This window comes from Myotis myotis, unplaced genomic scaffold, assembly GCF_014108235.1.
Source record: "Myotis myotis isolate mMyoMyo1 unplaced genomic scaffold, mMyoMyo1.p scaffold_m19_p_2, whole genome shotgun sequence".
In the NCBI taxonomy this organism is placed as follows: Eukaryota; Metazoa; Chordata; class Mammalia; order Chiroptera; family Vespertilionidae; genus Myotis; species Myotis myotis.
The window spans coordinates 68,109,403-68,123,632 of NW_023416324.1; the positions used below are offsets into that span (position 1 = coordinate 68,109,403).

At 43.3% G+C, this 14,230-nt stretch overlaps 1 protein-coding gene across 8 annotated transcripts in view; it reads left to right on the forward strand.

The window, feature by feature from the left end:
• The first annotated feature begins 8,374 nt into the window (after positions 1–8,374).
• Positions 8,375–14,230, forward strand: part of ZNF326 (zinc finger protein 326) — a 42,653-nt gene continuing 36,797 nt past the window's right edge. For 5 of the 8 annotated variants that reach the window (XM_036351527.1, XM_036351530.1, XM_036351531.1 and 2 more), the window contains exons 1-2: positions 8,376–8,541; positions 10,969–11,013. In XM_036351527.1, coding sequence (XP_036207420.1) covers positions 8,526–8,541; positions 10,969–11,013 — 61 coding nt within the window. In that variant the 5' untranslated portion in view covers positions 8,376–8,525. Of the gene's footprint in view, positions 8,542–10,968; positions 11,014–14,230 lie in introns of all 8 variants that reach the window. The other 3 variants (XM_036351529.1, XM_036351528.1, XM_036351532.1) reach the window with 3 other exon arrangements.

The following is a 14,230-nucleotide window of genomic DNA, read 5'->3' on the forward strand; positions in this document are numbered from 1 at the left end:
AATAAAGACTCCTTCCCCTGCCCCAACAAAACTATATCTACAAAGAGAATGAATACAATATTTGGATAGAGAGAACTTTTTATAAATACTGATTGTTAATAATATTACATCTTGTTTTGTATCAAATATATTTTTTACATTATAAAAGAACCATATTTTTCTGTGCATAAGATGCTATTTTTTTCCTAAAATTGTTAGACTGAAAATCGAGGGGCCTCTTATACGCTGAAGTCAGCTGAGGAGGGAGCTGCATGAATGCATACCTGCCCATACCTTGTCAAACAGGCTTCCTCCAATCAGGAGCCTTATTGTTACTGATGTCAGCTGATGCCATATTTGGAGATGGAGGTGGAGAGTGTGCAGATGCAACAGGGGCCTGAGCGTTCTGAGCCCATAAAGATGTCAAAAATAAGAAGATAAATACTGGTAAGTGATTGTCTTACTCTGCAAAATTCAAACTGAATGTAATCAGCTATGCAAAAGAGCATGGACAAAGAGCTGCAGAGAGACAATTTGGACCTCCTCCCACTGAGTGTATGATCAGACAGTGGAGAAAACAGGAAGAACAACTCCTTAAGATGCCAAAAAAGAAGGCCTTAAGAGGAAAACCAGAAAATGGGCAAACTTGGAGCAGAGGCTTAAGACTTGGATTATGGAGCAGCACCAGAGTGGCTTCTGTGTGTCAACCAAGCTTATTCAATGTCAGGCAAGAATGTTTGCAAGCGAAAAGAACATTGTAGATTTTACAGGAAAGGCAAAATGATGCTTCAATTTCATGAGGAGAGAAGGGTTGGCCATGAGAACATGAACAAAGTTAGCTCAGAAAATGCCACCAGTTTATGAGGATGATCTCATAAATAGACAGTGACTCAGAAGACAGCAGTGATACAATAGAAGTTGAAGAAATTGATATGTCTGGAACTAACAGTGATTAAGAAGAGAGCAGTGATGCAACAGAAGCTGAATAAAGTGATATGCTGCATAGTATCATAGTACTGGTATGTAAACATTACCTGTGGTAATTACTAAATAAAAATGTATTCTGTTTTATGTTTAAAATATTGATTTCTTAATTTTGGGTTGGAAAAGTGGGGGGTGTCTTATACACGGAAAAATACGATAATCCATTTACATTTAAAGTAAGTATTGATGGGTATGTAGGTATTGTCATGTTATTATTCATATTTTTAACCTTCTCCTGCTCCTATCCCCTCACCCCCTTCTTCTTAAAAATGTCCCTTTAATATTTCTTGTATTGTTGACTGTTATGCCCAGAATTCAAGATCCCCAAGAAACCACGCCAGGGAGCCAGTCCGATGCAAAAGCAGAAGGTCCTTTATTGAGTTAGCTAACCCGACCCGGGCCTCCAGTCGACGCAGCGACCGGAAACCGAGTGCCACCCATGAGAAAATCAGGGCTTTAATAGTGAGGGGAGGGGAGCTGACTGTGGGCCCTGCTGACTGGCCAGGCGCAAGTCGGGTCTTGTTACACAGGATGTGGTCATCTCTATGGCGCGCACATCCCTTGCTTGTCATTGGTTAGTTCAAAGAAATCCCAGGCGTGGCCAGCAGGGGCCTGGGCTTCCGGGAAGAAGGCACTCTTCTGAGCACATGGCCTCTGCCCCAACATGGAGGATCCAGGGTAAGATGGAGGGCATAGCCCTCGCCCTTTCATTGACTTGGTAGCTATGACCTCCTTTAGCTTTTTCTTATCTGAGATATGCTTTGTCTTTAAAAAAAAATTATTGCCCTAACCGGTTTGGCTCAGTGGATAGAGCGTCGGCCTGTGGACTGAAAGGTCCCAGGTTCAGTTCTGGTCAAGGGCATGTACCTTAGTTGCGGGCACATCCCCAGTGGGAGGTGTGCAGGAGGCAGCTGATTGATGTTTCTCTCCCATCGATGTTTCTTAACTCTCTATCCTTCTCCCTTCCTCTCTGTAAAAAATCAATAAAACATATTTTTTAAAAAATAAAAAAGAGCCCTAGCCAGTTTGGCTCACTGGATAGAGCGTCGGCCTGTGGACTGAAAGGTCCCAGGTTCGATTCCGGTCAAGGGCATGTATCTTGGTTGTGGGCACATCCCCAATGGGGAGTGTGCAGGAGGCAGCTGATCAATGTTTCTCTTTCATCGATGTTTCTAACACTCTATCCTTCTCCTTTCCTCTCTGTAAAAAATCAATAAAATATATTTTTTAAAAAAAGATTATTGACATAGCAATGATCAGGTTCCATATACAATTTTGTATCTTGCATTTCAAGTTTAGTAAGCATTTTCCATTGTTTCACACTTTAATAATCATCTCTAAAATTGAAATCCAGTGAAATGAAGCAACCAGGAAAACTTATGCTCACAGTTGAACCAAAAAAAGAAATTCAGGTACCTGCAGAGCACTGGCCCACGGGAATATTCTCTACCCCGCGTCCATGTAGAATACTTAGACCAGCAGGACTGGAACATGTGCTCCATTTCTGCAGTGAAATTGTATCTACATTTGGTGTGTGGTGCCCTCTACTGGCTATGCTAGGACTGTGCCTTTTTCTCTGTGAATAGTATATGTAGTGGATAAGGACTCTAAATAAAAGGATTAGAATTCAGCGGTGGCCAACTGGTGGTCTGCAGAGCACTGGTGGTCTGTGAGGTCCAAAAGGTTGGTGAACGCTGGATTAGATGGTATGTGTGCATATTTTAATTTTGTGTATTTGTATTTTTACTTATATGTGTTGCCTTAATGTAGAATTGAAGCTATCGAAATACAGAACACAGCCCTAGCTGGTTTGGCTCAATGAGAGCGTCGGCCTGCGGACTGAAGGGTTCCGGGTTCTATTCCGGTCAAGGGCACATGCCTTGGTTGTGGGCTCCATGCCCCAGTAGGGGGCATGCAGGAGGCAGCTGATCAATGATTCTCTCTCATCATTGATGTTTCTATCTCTCTCCCTTCCTCTCTGAGATCAATAAAAATATATTTTAAAAATAAATACAGGAGACAACTCTGAGTCTGTTTCCTTTTATTCATTCAACAAATATTTTAAAGAGTCTACCATGCATGTAGTATCGTGCTAGGGGGCTGGAGGCACAAAAATGAAATCTCCATGGAGAGACACAGCTAGGTGAGACAACCTACTACACAAGCGGTGGATATTCCAGCGGAAGAACTTGATTCCCTATAGGTCCTTGTCCTCCTCTATCTAGGAAAATCATCCTCTTCAATAAGTGTGCAGCTCGGGGAGAGACACATGTGACAGAGCCAAGAAGAAAAGGGACACCTTCCCAGCATAGCAGAACCACCAAATCGATTCCATGGGCTTGACAGATGTCTCAGACAGCTTGCTTTCAATTTGCTTAGTAAATTAAAATATAGGATGGACTATAATGCATCAGTAAAATAAAATGAGTGGCAATAAATCAGATGTTTAACTGAGCCCCTTAAAGGGAGTAAATCTAACTTCCTAGAAATGTGCAGGACTTCATATAAGGTATACCCAAGAACGGAAGGTAGCTCTGACATTCTGAAAGCACCTTAGCATTGGAATTTTACCTTGCTCCTCTGGAAAGGAAATGCACCTTGGCTACAGTATGTACAATTATGCAAGATGATCTGTAGATTAGTAAGTCATTTTTTTTAACCTGAGGCCCTGATGACAATATTGGGTTTCCAAGATTGGTTCCATACACCAAAAACCTAAGCACGGCTATCAACTGTTTACCATGCATATGGAACCAGCAATTACTGACTGTGTGGTCTTGGATTAGTAACTTACCTTCCTCTTTAATTTTATTCATTTGGAAAACCATGTAACCTAATTCTTTTTTTAAAAAAGATATATTTTATTGATTTTTTACAGAGAGGAAGGGAGAGGGATAGAGAGTTAGAAACATTGATGAGCGAGAAATATCAATCAGCTGCCTCCTGCACACCCCCCACTGGGGATGTGCCCGCAACCAAGGTACATGCTCTTGAGCGGAATTGAACCTGGGACCCTTCAGTCCGCAGGCTGACGCTCTATCCACTGAGCCAAACCGGTTAGGGCTTAATTCTTTTGGTAAGAATTAGAAATGTGGAGTGTCTATGAAAATTTCTGGCACCCCAGTAGCTGCTCAGTAGAGCACAGTAGGCATTTCAGAATGACAGAGATACAAGCCTGGGCTCTGGATCCAGGCTGCCTGGGTTTCAATCTTGGCTCTACTCTTTCTTTAGCTGTGTGAACTTGGGCAAGTAACTGTACCTCTCTGGATCTCAGTTTCCTAATCATTCAAGTGGGGATGATAGCAGTGCCTACGTGATGGGTTTATTGGGCAGGAAAAAAAAAAGAGTTAATACATATAAAGAGCTTTTGAACATTTGTTAATAAAGGCTAGGACTTAATAGAGACTTAGTAAAGGCTAGTTATTATTTTAATGGCTATTCCTTTTAGCTTTCAGAGACACTGGCATCTTTTTGAAGTTGTATATTAAAAGCAGAGAGAGACATCTTCCCTTATGTATAAAACATCCATCAGCACTGTCACACCAGCTGTTGTCAGCAGATTCCCAGAGAACTGGCTTTGTAACCAGCTCTCTCTTGATAAGTCCTCAGAGGTTTCTGTAGGAATTACTTTATGTTCACTTTCTCTGCTTTGCTATAAATGAGTAATTCTTTGTTCTTGACTTCCCTCTCTAAGCATTTATGAATTCGCTAAAGAACGTGAGGGGGAAGAATTATTTGGAGCAAATCGGGAAAGCCCTGTGGAATTAGAACTCCTCTCTGTAACCCCACCATCACTTACCTACAGCATAATTATAGGATGCTGAGGTTTTCTGCAGCTGAAACTCAGGGAACCCAATTTCAGCCTCAGTAAGTCTTTTCTTTATTGGCGATTTGGCTAATGCTCTTTCCCCTTAATACATAGTGACAACGTGCTACATACAGGCCACATAAAGGGGTAAAAAGAAGGCTCTCCACATCCAAGGAGTACAAACAAGGAGTAGACAAAGATATTACAAACTCACGAATTATAACAAGAATCCAACAGTGATAACCGCTATTAGGGTAACATAGAGGGAAGGGGATTCTGACTAAGAGCTTGGGGAGAGGTTTAAAAAGAGGCAACATTGACAATAAACCCTGAAGAATGGCAGAGGAGGAGAGGTAACAATAGGAGCAGAGAGAACAAGATGAGTAAAGGCATAGGAATGTGAAAATACATGGCTTATTCAGGGAACAGCAGATGGTCCTGTGTAGATGGAGCAGAAGGTATGAAGGCTGCAGTTAGGAGATGAGAAGCAAAGGTCTCTGGGCCTTCAGGGAGTCTGCTCATCTAGATCTCAGGTTCTGGAAATGGGATGGTGGGACTTCTCTGACAAGTTCCTCAGGGTCAGGTCCCAGGTGTAACCTCTCATTTCCTCCCTCTTCCTTCAGTCTTTTCTTGGCCTCAGCCCACACACCCTTTATACCTCTGCACTTCAAAATTCTTGTTCTCTTCTTTTTTCCAAAGGACTTCACTGGTATGGCATTTACTAACCTGTCACTTACTACAAAATATATGGAAGACAAAATGGCATGAGAATTTGTACAAAACATTGGCTCCTCAGGATAAAAATCTGAGCCTAACACGTGGGAACAGGCCGGGTAGCCTGGCTAGATTCTGGGGTGGAGGAGGATATGAAAGAGATAACAATGAAGTCAGGAAGCTATGTTTGGCACATAGTTGGTGCTCGATCAATATTTGTTCAATAAAGTTGCCTCTGTAAAAAACACTTCCTGTATGGAAAACAGGAAGGAAGGGGAGGAGTGACCCGTATATTCTGGCTCTCCCCGCATTTGTGCCAAGTCCAGGTTTCTTTTGGAGTCAGCAGTTCTTTGTCTGGTAGGTTTCTCTTTCAGGGAAGAAAGGTGTGTGTGTGTGTGTGTGTGTGTGTGTGTGTGTGTGTGCGCACCCATACACATGTGTGCATGCACATGACACACAAATGCAAAGTGACCCAGTACTTATTCCTTTCCAGTCATTCCAAGACTGAAAGATCTCAGGTTACAAATTCATTCCTTTACCAGAAGGTAAAAGGGGGGAGGGGGAGGAGGTAACAAGAATATAAAAGTTAAAAATGTCAGGAAAAGCTCCATTTCACATATGCACTTGGCACTTAGGATAAAAAGAAGACTTGGTTCTAATCTCAAAGAACTTTTTGTGTGGAGACACATAAAGCCAAGCAGATATTTAACGCAGGGACATAGTGTTATAACAGAGGTCAGTCCGGGGAACTCAGAGGAGGGGCTTTCAATCCAGCCTAGGGCCTTGCTGCTCCAAGTATGGTTGGCTACCAGCAGCATCTTCCAGAAACTTGTGAGAAATGCAGACTCTCTGGCTCCAACCCAGACTGACTGAATGTGAACCTGAGTTTTAACGAGATCCCTAGATGAATCATACGCACATTAACATTTGAGAAGTACTGGCCTTGGAGGTGGGGATGAGCCCGGGAAATATTTCTTAGGGGAAGTAAATCCTGAGTTGTGTTTTGAAGAGGAGTGCGGTTACCCAGGTAGTGTTCCAAACAGAGGGAACAACATAAGTAAAAGTTCAGTGGTGAGAAAAAGTACAGGGTTTGGGAACTGCAAGTAGTTTACCTTCTTGACCAAACCGGAGAGTATGGGAGAGAGGGGGAGGGAGAAATGTAGAAAGATGGCAGGTCAGGCAGTGGCCAGATCCTGCTGGGTGTGCTCTAGGTTAACAAGCTTTGTCTCCACCTAATCCATGGCAGAGACACATGGGGACATGCTCAGGTTTGCGTTTAGATCACTGCAGCCCTGAGGAGCTTGGGAACGTAAAGGTCAAAGGACAGAGAAATTAATTAGGCAGTTGCAGCAATAGTTCTGGAGAGAGATGAGAGCCTAACTCGGGTAGTGGCAGTGGGGATGGAGAGGAGTTTAAGACATCTCATGAGGCAATAAGCAGATGAAAGACCTCAGTATTGGATTAGGTATGGGAAGGTGTGGGAGGGCTGAGTCTTGACTAGATGAGTTGCAGGCTTCTTTCTGGCTGGGATTAGTGGGTGGTTGCTCACCATGCCACTAACAGATGAAAGAGTAAAGGAGGATGAGCAGGTTTGAAGAGGGAAATTAGGAGTTCAGCTTAGGTGAATAGAAAACAGGTATAGGAGGGGGGAAAAAAAAAGAAAACAAGGAAAGGGTGGAGTGCTCAGTGAATAAATCAGGGTGCCGAAGGAAAGTGATAAACAATGCCTTGCCCATATTTGGGGCTACAGTAGTGCACATAGTTATCTGTTTTTCCTCCAGTCCTATTTCCAGAGACTGCCTTCTTGGAACTTGGTTGGACACGGATGATGAGCAAATGGTTTGATTCATGGTTTCCTATCCTGTGGTCAATTCAATGTTGACACCATTTGCTCTATGCAAAAAATAAAAATAAAATTTTAACCTGGAGCTCAAGCTGCTCATGGTGTGAATGATTAAACAGCTGAGTTTTTCCATATTGTCCTATGGGTGAAAAACTGCCCACTGCTTCTAACACTATTTGCAAGGTGGCAGTGATGCAATGCCAATATTTGAGTGTGTTTACACGTGGTTATCCTTTAAGTTCTGGACACCACTGCCACAAATCTTCCCTGTCTGTGAACTTGTACACTTTTATTTTGCACCTTAAAACTCAGAACTTGATAACAGCCCGTTTTTTTTTTAAAAAATATATTTTATTGATTTTTCACAGAGCGGAAGGGAGAGGGACAGAGATTCAGAAACATCAACGAGAGAGGAACATGGACCAGCTGCCTCCTGCACACCTCCCACTGGGGATGTGCCCGCAACCAAGGTACATGCCGCTGGCCAGAACCGAACTTGGGACCCCCCCAGTCCGCAGGCCCACGCTCTACCCACCGAGCCAAACCGGTCAGGGCACAGCCCGTCTTCAATCATTTCCATAATTGTTCCCTATTTAGCAACCTGTTCTCTGCATACAGAGTTCTCAAAAAAAAAAAAAAAAAAAAGTCTCGGACTTATGTGCCTTCAGGGCAGAAACTCCAAGTACTTCAACATTTCCTGACCAGCCAATAAAAAGCCAAAGGTCGGCACGTGATTTATTAGTTCGGGCAGGAGGAAGGTATTCCAAGCAGATCCTTTCTTTATTGCCAGGATCAAACATGGCGGTCCGCAGCCCTACCTTCCAGAACACCTAGCCCGCTTTCCCGCGACCCCCACCAGGCTTCGGCGCTCCCGGGTTTTTTTGTTTTTTCTTTAACCTACCCTCCCCCTCGCGGCTCCGAGAGGGTCAGCACCTGGGAGCTTGACAGCGGACCTGCTTCCCGCCCCCACTCGAGGTCCCGCCCATTAGTCCGCGCCAACCAATCGTAGGCCGCACTAGGGCGACTGGCAGCGCCGGCTGGCCCCACCCCCAACCTCGCTGTGGCCTGCGGCTCCCGGGCCGGTAGCGTCGCTCTCGGTCGCGCGAACGGCTCGTGTGGAAACGCGGGTCCCCGACGCTCGTTGCCGGCCCCAGCTCAGCCCCGCGCCGCCGAGCCGCTCGGCCCGGAGTCTCCGCCATGGACTTCGAGGACGGTGAGCGCCCGCCCCTGGCTGGTGGCCGCGGTCGGCGGGAGGCGGGGTGGCCTGCGCTGGGGGTCTGTTTACCGTCTCAAGATGGCCGTGTGGGCTTTGTTCTGCGGGCCCAAGGCCGCCCGCCCGCCGCCCGCCGCGGGCCCCGTGCCCGGGGGTGGCTCCTGGGGGACCCGCGCGCCCCGAGTCCCCCGCCCCCGCAACCCCGCGCCCGTTGTCCCCGGGGACCTGGGAGTTCCGCGCGGGCCTGGGCGGGGACGGACGCGCCCGGAGCGCCACGGCCTCCGGCCCCAGCCCGGCCCCGCTGCGTGGAAACTGCCCCGACGCCTCCAACTTCCCGGTCGCGGGCGAGCGGGGCCGCCCCGCCCGGCTCGTGTTCGCCCGCAGGGCAGCGACCCATTTAGTAAATGCTCAGCCCCAGGTACAGTTTTCAGAGGCTTGTTCGCAGCGAGAGCCCTGGCTGTCTTAGTTCGAGACGAGTTTAAGGGCGTCTCCAGGCGGCACGTATAGGTAGACATCTTCCCGGCACGGGAAGGAAGCGGTGCCGGTGGCTCCCCGCGAGCACCTACCTGGTGGTTCGTCCCGCCTTTGAAGCCGCTCCGCGCCGAAGCGCGTCTCCCCGGGCTGCGTGCGGAGGGCGCGGAAGTTGGGATTCCGGCGCAGCGCTCCGTGCCCTTCAGACCCGGACCGGCCGCTGCCGCCGGGGTTGCGCTTCGGGCTTCCATGACCGAATCCTGGCAGCCCCTTCCCGCCGTCCCTCCCTCCGCTCCCCGACGCCATGGTCACACCCTCCCAGAATAACGTGAGGGGGTCTTCGCCCCGTCGAATCTTGCCCACCTCTGATAGGAAATGGTGCCAAGACAAAATGAATGTGTAGTGACGGCACGAGGGAGTCGTAAGAGGGGGCCCGAGTGATTCAGCTGGGTTTCCTCCCGAGGAACCGGGCATTTATTTCTAAAGAAAACCAGCTCGCTAGCAACTAGTTTGTAAGCCTCTCACCCAGCGGTTCTCAACCTGTGGGTCGCGACCCCTTTGAGGGTCGAACGACCCTTTCACAGGGGTCGCCTAAGACCATCGGAAAACAGATATATAATTATATATTGTTTTTGTGATTAATCACTATGCTTTAATTATCTTCAATTTGTAACAATGAAATTGGGGGTCACCACAACATGAGGAACTGTATTAATTAAAGGGTCGCGGCATGAGGAAGGTTGAGAACCACTGCAACCCAAGCCAAAAAAAAAAAAAAAAAGTATCGTTAATATTGAATGTGGTGTGATCTCAGCATTTGAGTCTTCATAAATGATCTTTTGATCTTTGATATCATGCCACAAAGTGTTCTGCCAAATTGATATGAAAGAGGACGGGTATCACCCCTTTGTGGACACTTGTAAGTTACTTTGTAGTAGAAAGGTCACCTATGAACACACTGGTGTTTTTGTTTGAGGTGGACTTTGACTCATTTTGGTAGAGATAACTTTTAAACAATGAGTAGTTGAAGTGCCAGAGTTGGGAATTAAATTGAAAAATGTATGATGTTTTCATGTCCGAGTTGGGTGACTGCCAACACCCAGGTGCAGCAGAAGCTACTAAGGTGGAGGGTTGGGGAACAATGAGAGTGGTCCCCTCCCCGCGTAAGGGAATTCATTTTCTGTAGAGAATTGAAAAACAGGAATAAAGCAGTGTATTTGCTCTTCATGATTACCGTGTACCTACAGTTCTAAATAGTGTCAGTGAGAACACTCCCTCTCATGCCCCCGCGTCACACCATCACTATATTTAGGGGATGGTATTTGACTGACAATTTAACTGAATCCAGTCCCGTGTAGTGTACCTGGTTTCTGTTGCACCCACATGACCATTTCAGTATTTATTAGTAAAATTAACTAAAGGATTTAGCAGTTGCTAAATTAGTTTTGACAGGGAAATTACCAATATGATTTTGGGTTATGTCACATCCTGGATAGATAATAGTGTGCTCATGTGCGCATTTTTCAAATAAGATTCCGAAATCTAAATTTAGAGAGCAAATTAAGTGATAAAAGAAATATTTGAAAAATTATACACTTCATAGAATCAATTCTCATATGTCCTTGTGTTTGCATTATTTGATACATAATTTATCTGCCTGCCCTTTTGTTACTCTGCATATATCAGTACTGGATCCTATCTTTTGGCTGTTTTTATATGTTAGGTGTTATAAACTAATTTTTACATTATACTTTGGATGATAAACCTGCTATTTGGCGAGATAATGCAGAGAAAGAGATAATATGTTTTCCCATATGAAATATTAATAATTCCCCATTTTTGCAGATAATTAAGTTAATGACATTTTTAAAAAGTTTCTTTTAAATAGATGGGTTTATAATGTAAGACTTTTTGCTAATATTGCACTAATTTCTTTCTGTTGATATGTCTTCATAGATTACACACACTCTGCTTGCAGGAATACTTATCAGGGTTTTAATGGTGAGTATCCATTTTCATTTGCTGTTAAATATGTTAGGGGATACATTTCAGTTTCTCTCTTCATGCACATAAAGTACTAATGTAAAAAGCCAGTTCTACCTTGTTTTAATTGGTGTTTTTTTTGCCTCTTGATATATCACTTCTTAGAATTAATGTTGTCCTACTATAGTTAGTATTTAAATTAGGGAATTTGGGATCAGGAAAAGTTAGGGCTATTCATATTAGCTTGACTTTTTTTTTTTTTTTTTGAATAATGATTGCTTTAATTTATTTCAAAAGGCTCTGACTGCATTTTGAGTGCTAAGTTACAAGAAACTGGCTGAGATATTTTTATTGAATTAGAGGCTTTGGTATTGAGTAGTCTAGATTACGTGGATTATTGGCCTGGTTCTGTATTGCTTCTGTTTGACCTTGTTTTTTGAGGTCATTTTCTTTAATATATTCAAATATGTTAGTGTTTAAGGAGCTGTTTAGAGGGGCACATGAAGAAGCCTGATAACTTATTAACATAAGCATGATGGTGTTGTGACTACATAGTTAGGTAAAATCTAGAGAGGTATGCAGAATACAATTGGATGTCATTTTGGTAGTTATTAAGCAGGATGATACCACACAAAAAAGAACATGGAACAAATTAAAGAGATTAAAAAATATGTTTTTTATAGATTTTAGAGAGAGAGGAAGGGAGAGTGAGAGAGAGCAACATCAATGTGAGAGAGAAACATCCATTAGTTGCTTCCTGCACACACCCTGACTGGGGATTGAGCCTGTAACTCAGGCATGTGCCCTGAACTTGAATTGAACCGGCAACCTTTCGGTGCACAGGATGATGCTCAGCCAACTGAGCCACACCGGCCAGGCCACAAATCAAATATATTTTAAAAAGCATTGCATGAAGGACCCCAGGTAGTGGAATTAAAATTCTGATTGCAGAGAAATGCTAAATTCAATTGTTGTACAAAATATAATAGATTCACAAAACTGAAGCAAATGTACTACTAAATAAAGAAATGATTCCATTTTATGGGGATAATTACAGTCCAGTTAATTTTAATTTATCATCTCTAAGAATTTAGAGAAACTTTTGGTTTGAGGTGGCCTAATAAGGCTTAATATATAGAAAGTATTCAATGTACAGGATTGGCAAAAGAAGGTTTATAGTTGTGAGTATACAAAAGTTCATGCTTGTATTATTATTACTTATAATTGTTTAATTTGCATCCATATGTAGGTTAGACTGAAAATTGGAAAATTATCTAGAAAACCATTTCATAAATTTAGGTATAAGAATTTTACGATCTTGAACTTGGGAAGTAAAAATAGTAATTTAAAAAATATTAAGAAAAAAAATTAAGACATTTCTAGAGAAAATTAGCAGAGCTTGCAGGCTGACTAGTAATGTGTAGAAAATTGAGAGGCATGAATAAAAAATGAATACGGGATTTTAAACTGGAGTAGGACTAGTGTTTTTACTGAAGAAAGTGATTTGGAAGGATAGAAGGCCATGATTTCTAGTAAGATTATTAGAGAGTTGGATTTAATGTCTAAATACAGGATTTGGAAATGCAGGGCCAGACATTTTATTTTCTTGATATACAGTGTTATAAAAAGAGCTTTAGAAATTTCTATCACCGATGTTAGTACTTCTATTTTTTAAATTTTAGCTCCAACAGCGGTTCTTATTTGAGGGTGATGGTTAGACTCCCCTGGGGAGCTCTTTCCAGGTATATCTGTTCAGGTCATACCCTAGTCCTCTTGAATCTTCACTATAGGGCAAGTGGTCCCTGGCTGTGTATGTTATGAAAAAAGTACTCTGAATGATTTTGGAATGTAACTCTGATTAAAGATTACTTTGAGGTCTGGGTTATCTATATTTTGTAAATGAAGACATCAATTTCAAAGATACAGTTTGATTTCATTCAGTGTTTTTGGAGTAACTGCTATGTATCAGTTACTGTTCAAGGAGCTGACAATATACTAGTAGTGAAAAAAATGGACAAATACTCCTGCCCTTGTGGGGTTTACAGTCTAGTAAGATGAAATGGACAGTAAACATGGTAAAGAAGTAATATATGTAAGATGGCAGTTGCTAGAGAGAAAAATAATGCAGGGACTATCTCTGTAATCACACTAATTATATATAATATAAAGATATTGTCTCTTTTTCATTTTAATTAACTGAATAGTAACAGTACTATGAACATTATAAAGCAAGGTCATTGCTATATAAAAGTAGTTCTGTTAAGTTTTGGGTACTCTACAGTACCTGGCACAAGGTGAGTGTTCAATAAATATTAGTAAGTTATGACTTCTTATCCTTATGAAAGAAAAACACAAAGTCAAAAAACTAAAGGCAGCCTCTGCTAACTCCAAATAGAAACTATAGCACAAATAGTAAAATAAAGATTTTTGTTTTGTGTACCTGACTGAACCTAACTCTAAGGTTATTTTTAATACTAGAGGGCTGGTGCACGAATTCGTGCATGGGTGGGGTCCCTTGGCCTGGCCAGTGATCGGAGCCTATTCGGGGGGCAGGGAGGCTGCGAGAGGTTGGCTGTCCAGCTCCCCCCCATTGGGCCAATCGGGGGGAGGGACCGTGAGAGGTTGGCCAGTTTCAGGGGGACCGCAGAGGTTGGCTGGCTGCCTGCCCCCTTCATCAGGGCCGATCTGGGTGGCTGGCCAGGGGTAGGGACTACAGGGGTTGGCCAGCCAGGGGGAGGGACCATGGGAGGTTGGCCAGCTGCAGGAGGTTGGCTGTGGGAGCGCACTGACCACCAGGGGGCAGCTTCTGCATTTAGTGTCTGCCCCCTGGTGGTCAGTGTGCATCATAGCGACCCGTTGTTCCGCTGTTTGGTTTATTTGCATATTAGGGTTTTATTATATAAGATGAAGCCTTAGAGAAGAGCATTTTATTTTGAAAACTTAATCTCAAAATTATCTTGTATATAGATGTATGAGCATAAAATCATTGTATGCTCACCAACTCTAAAGATAAACAATTGACTATTTTATTAGTCTAGAACTATGTTGTCTAATATGGCCATGTGTGACTGACTATTGAGTACTTGCAGTGTGGATAGTATGAATTATATTGCGCACCCAACTTGAAATTGTGGTATAAAAATGTAAAATACGTCAATACATTTTGTACATTGATTAACTTTTTGTACTCTATTACATTGAAATTTATTGGTATGTCTTGCACTCTTGCTGGATT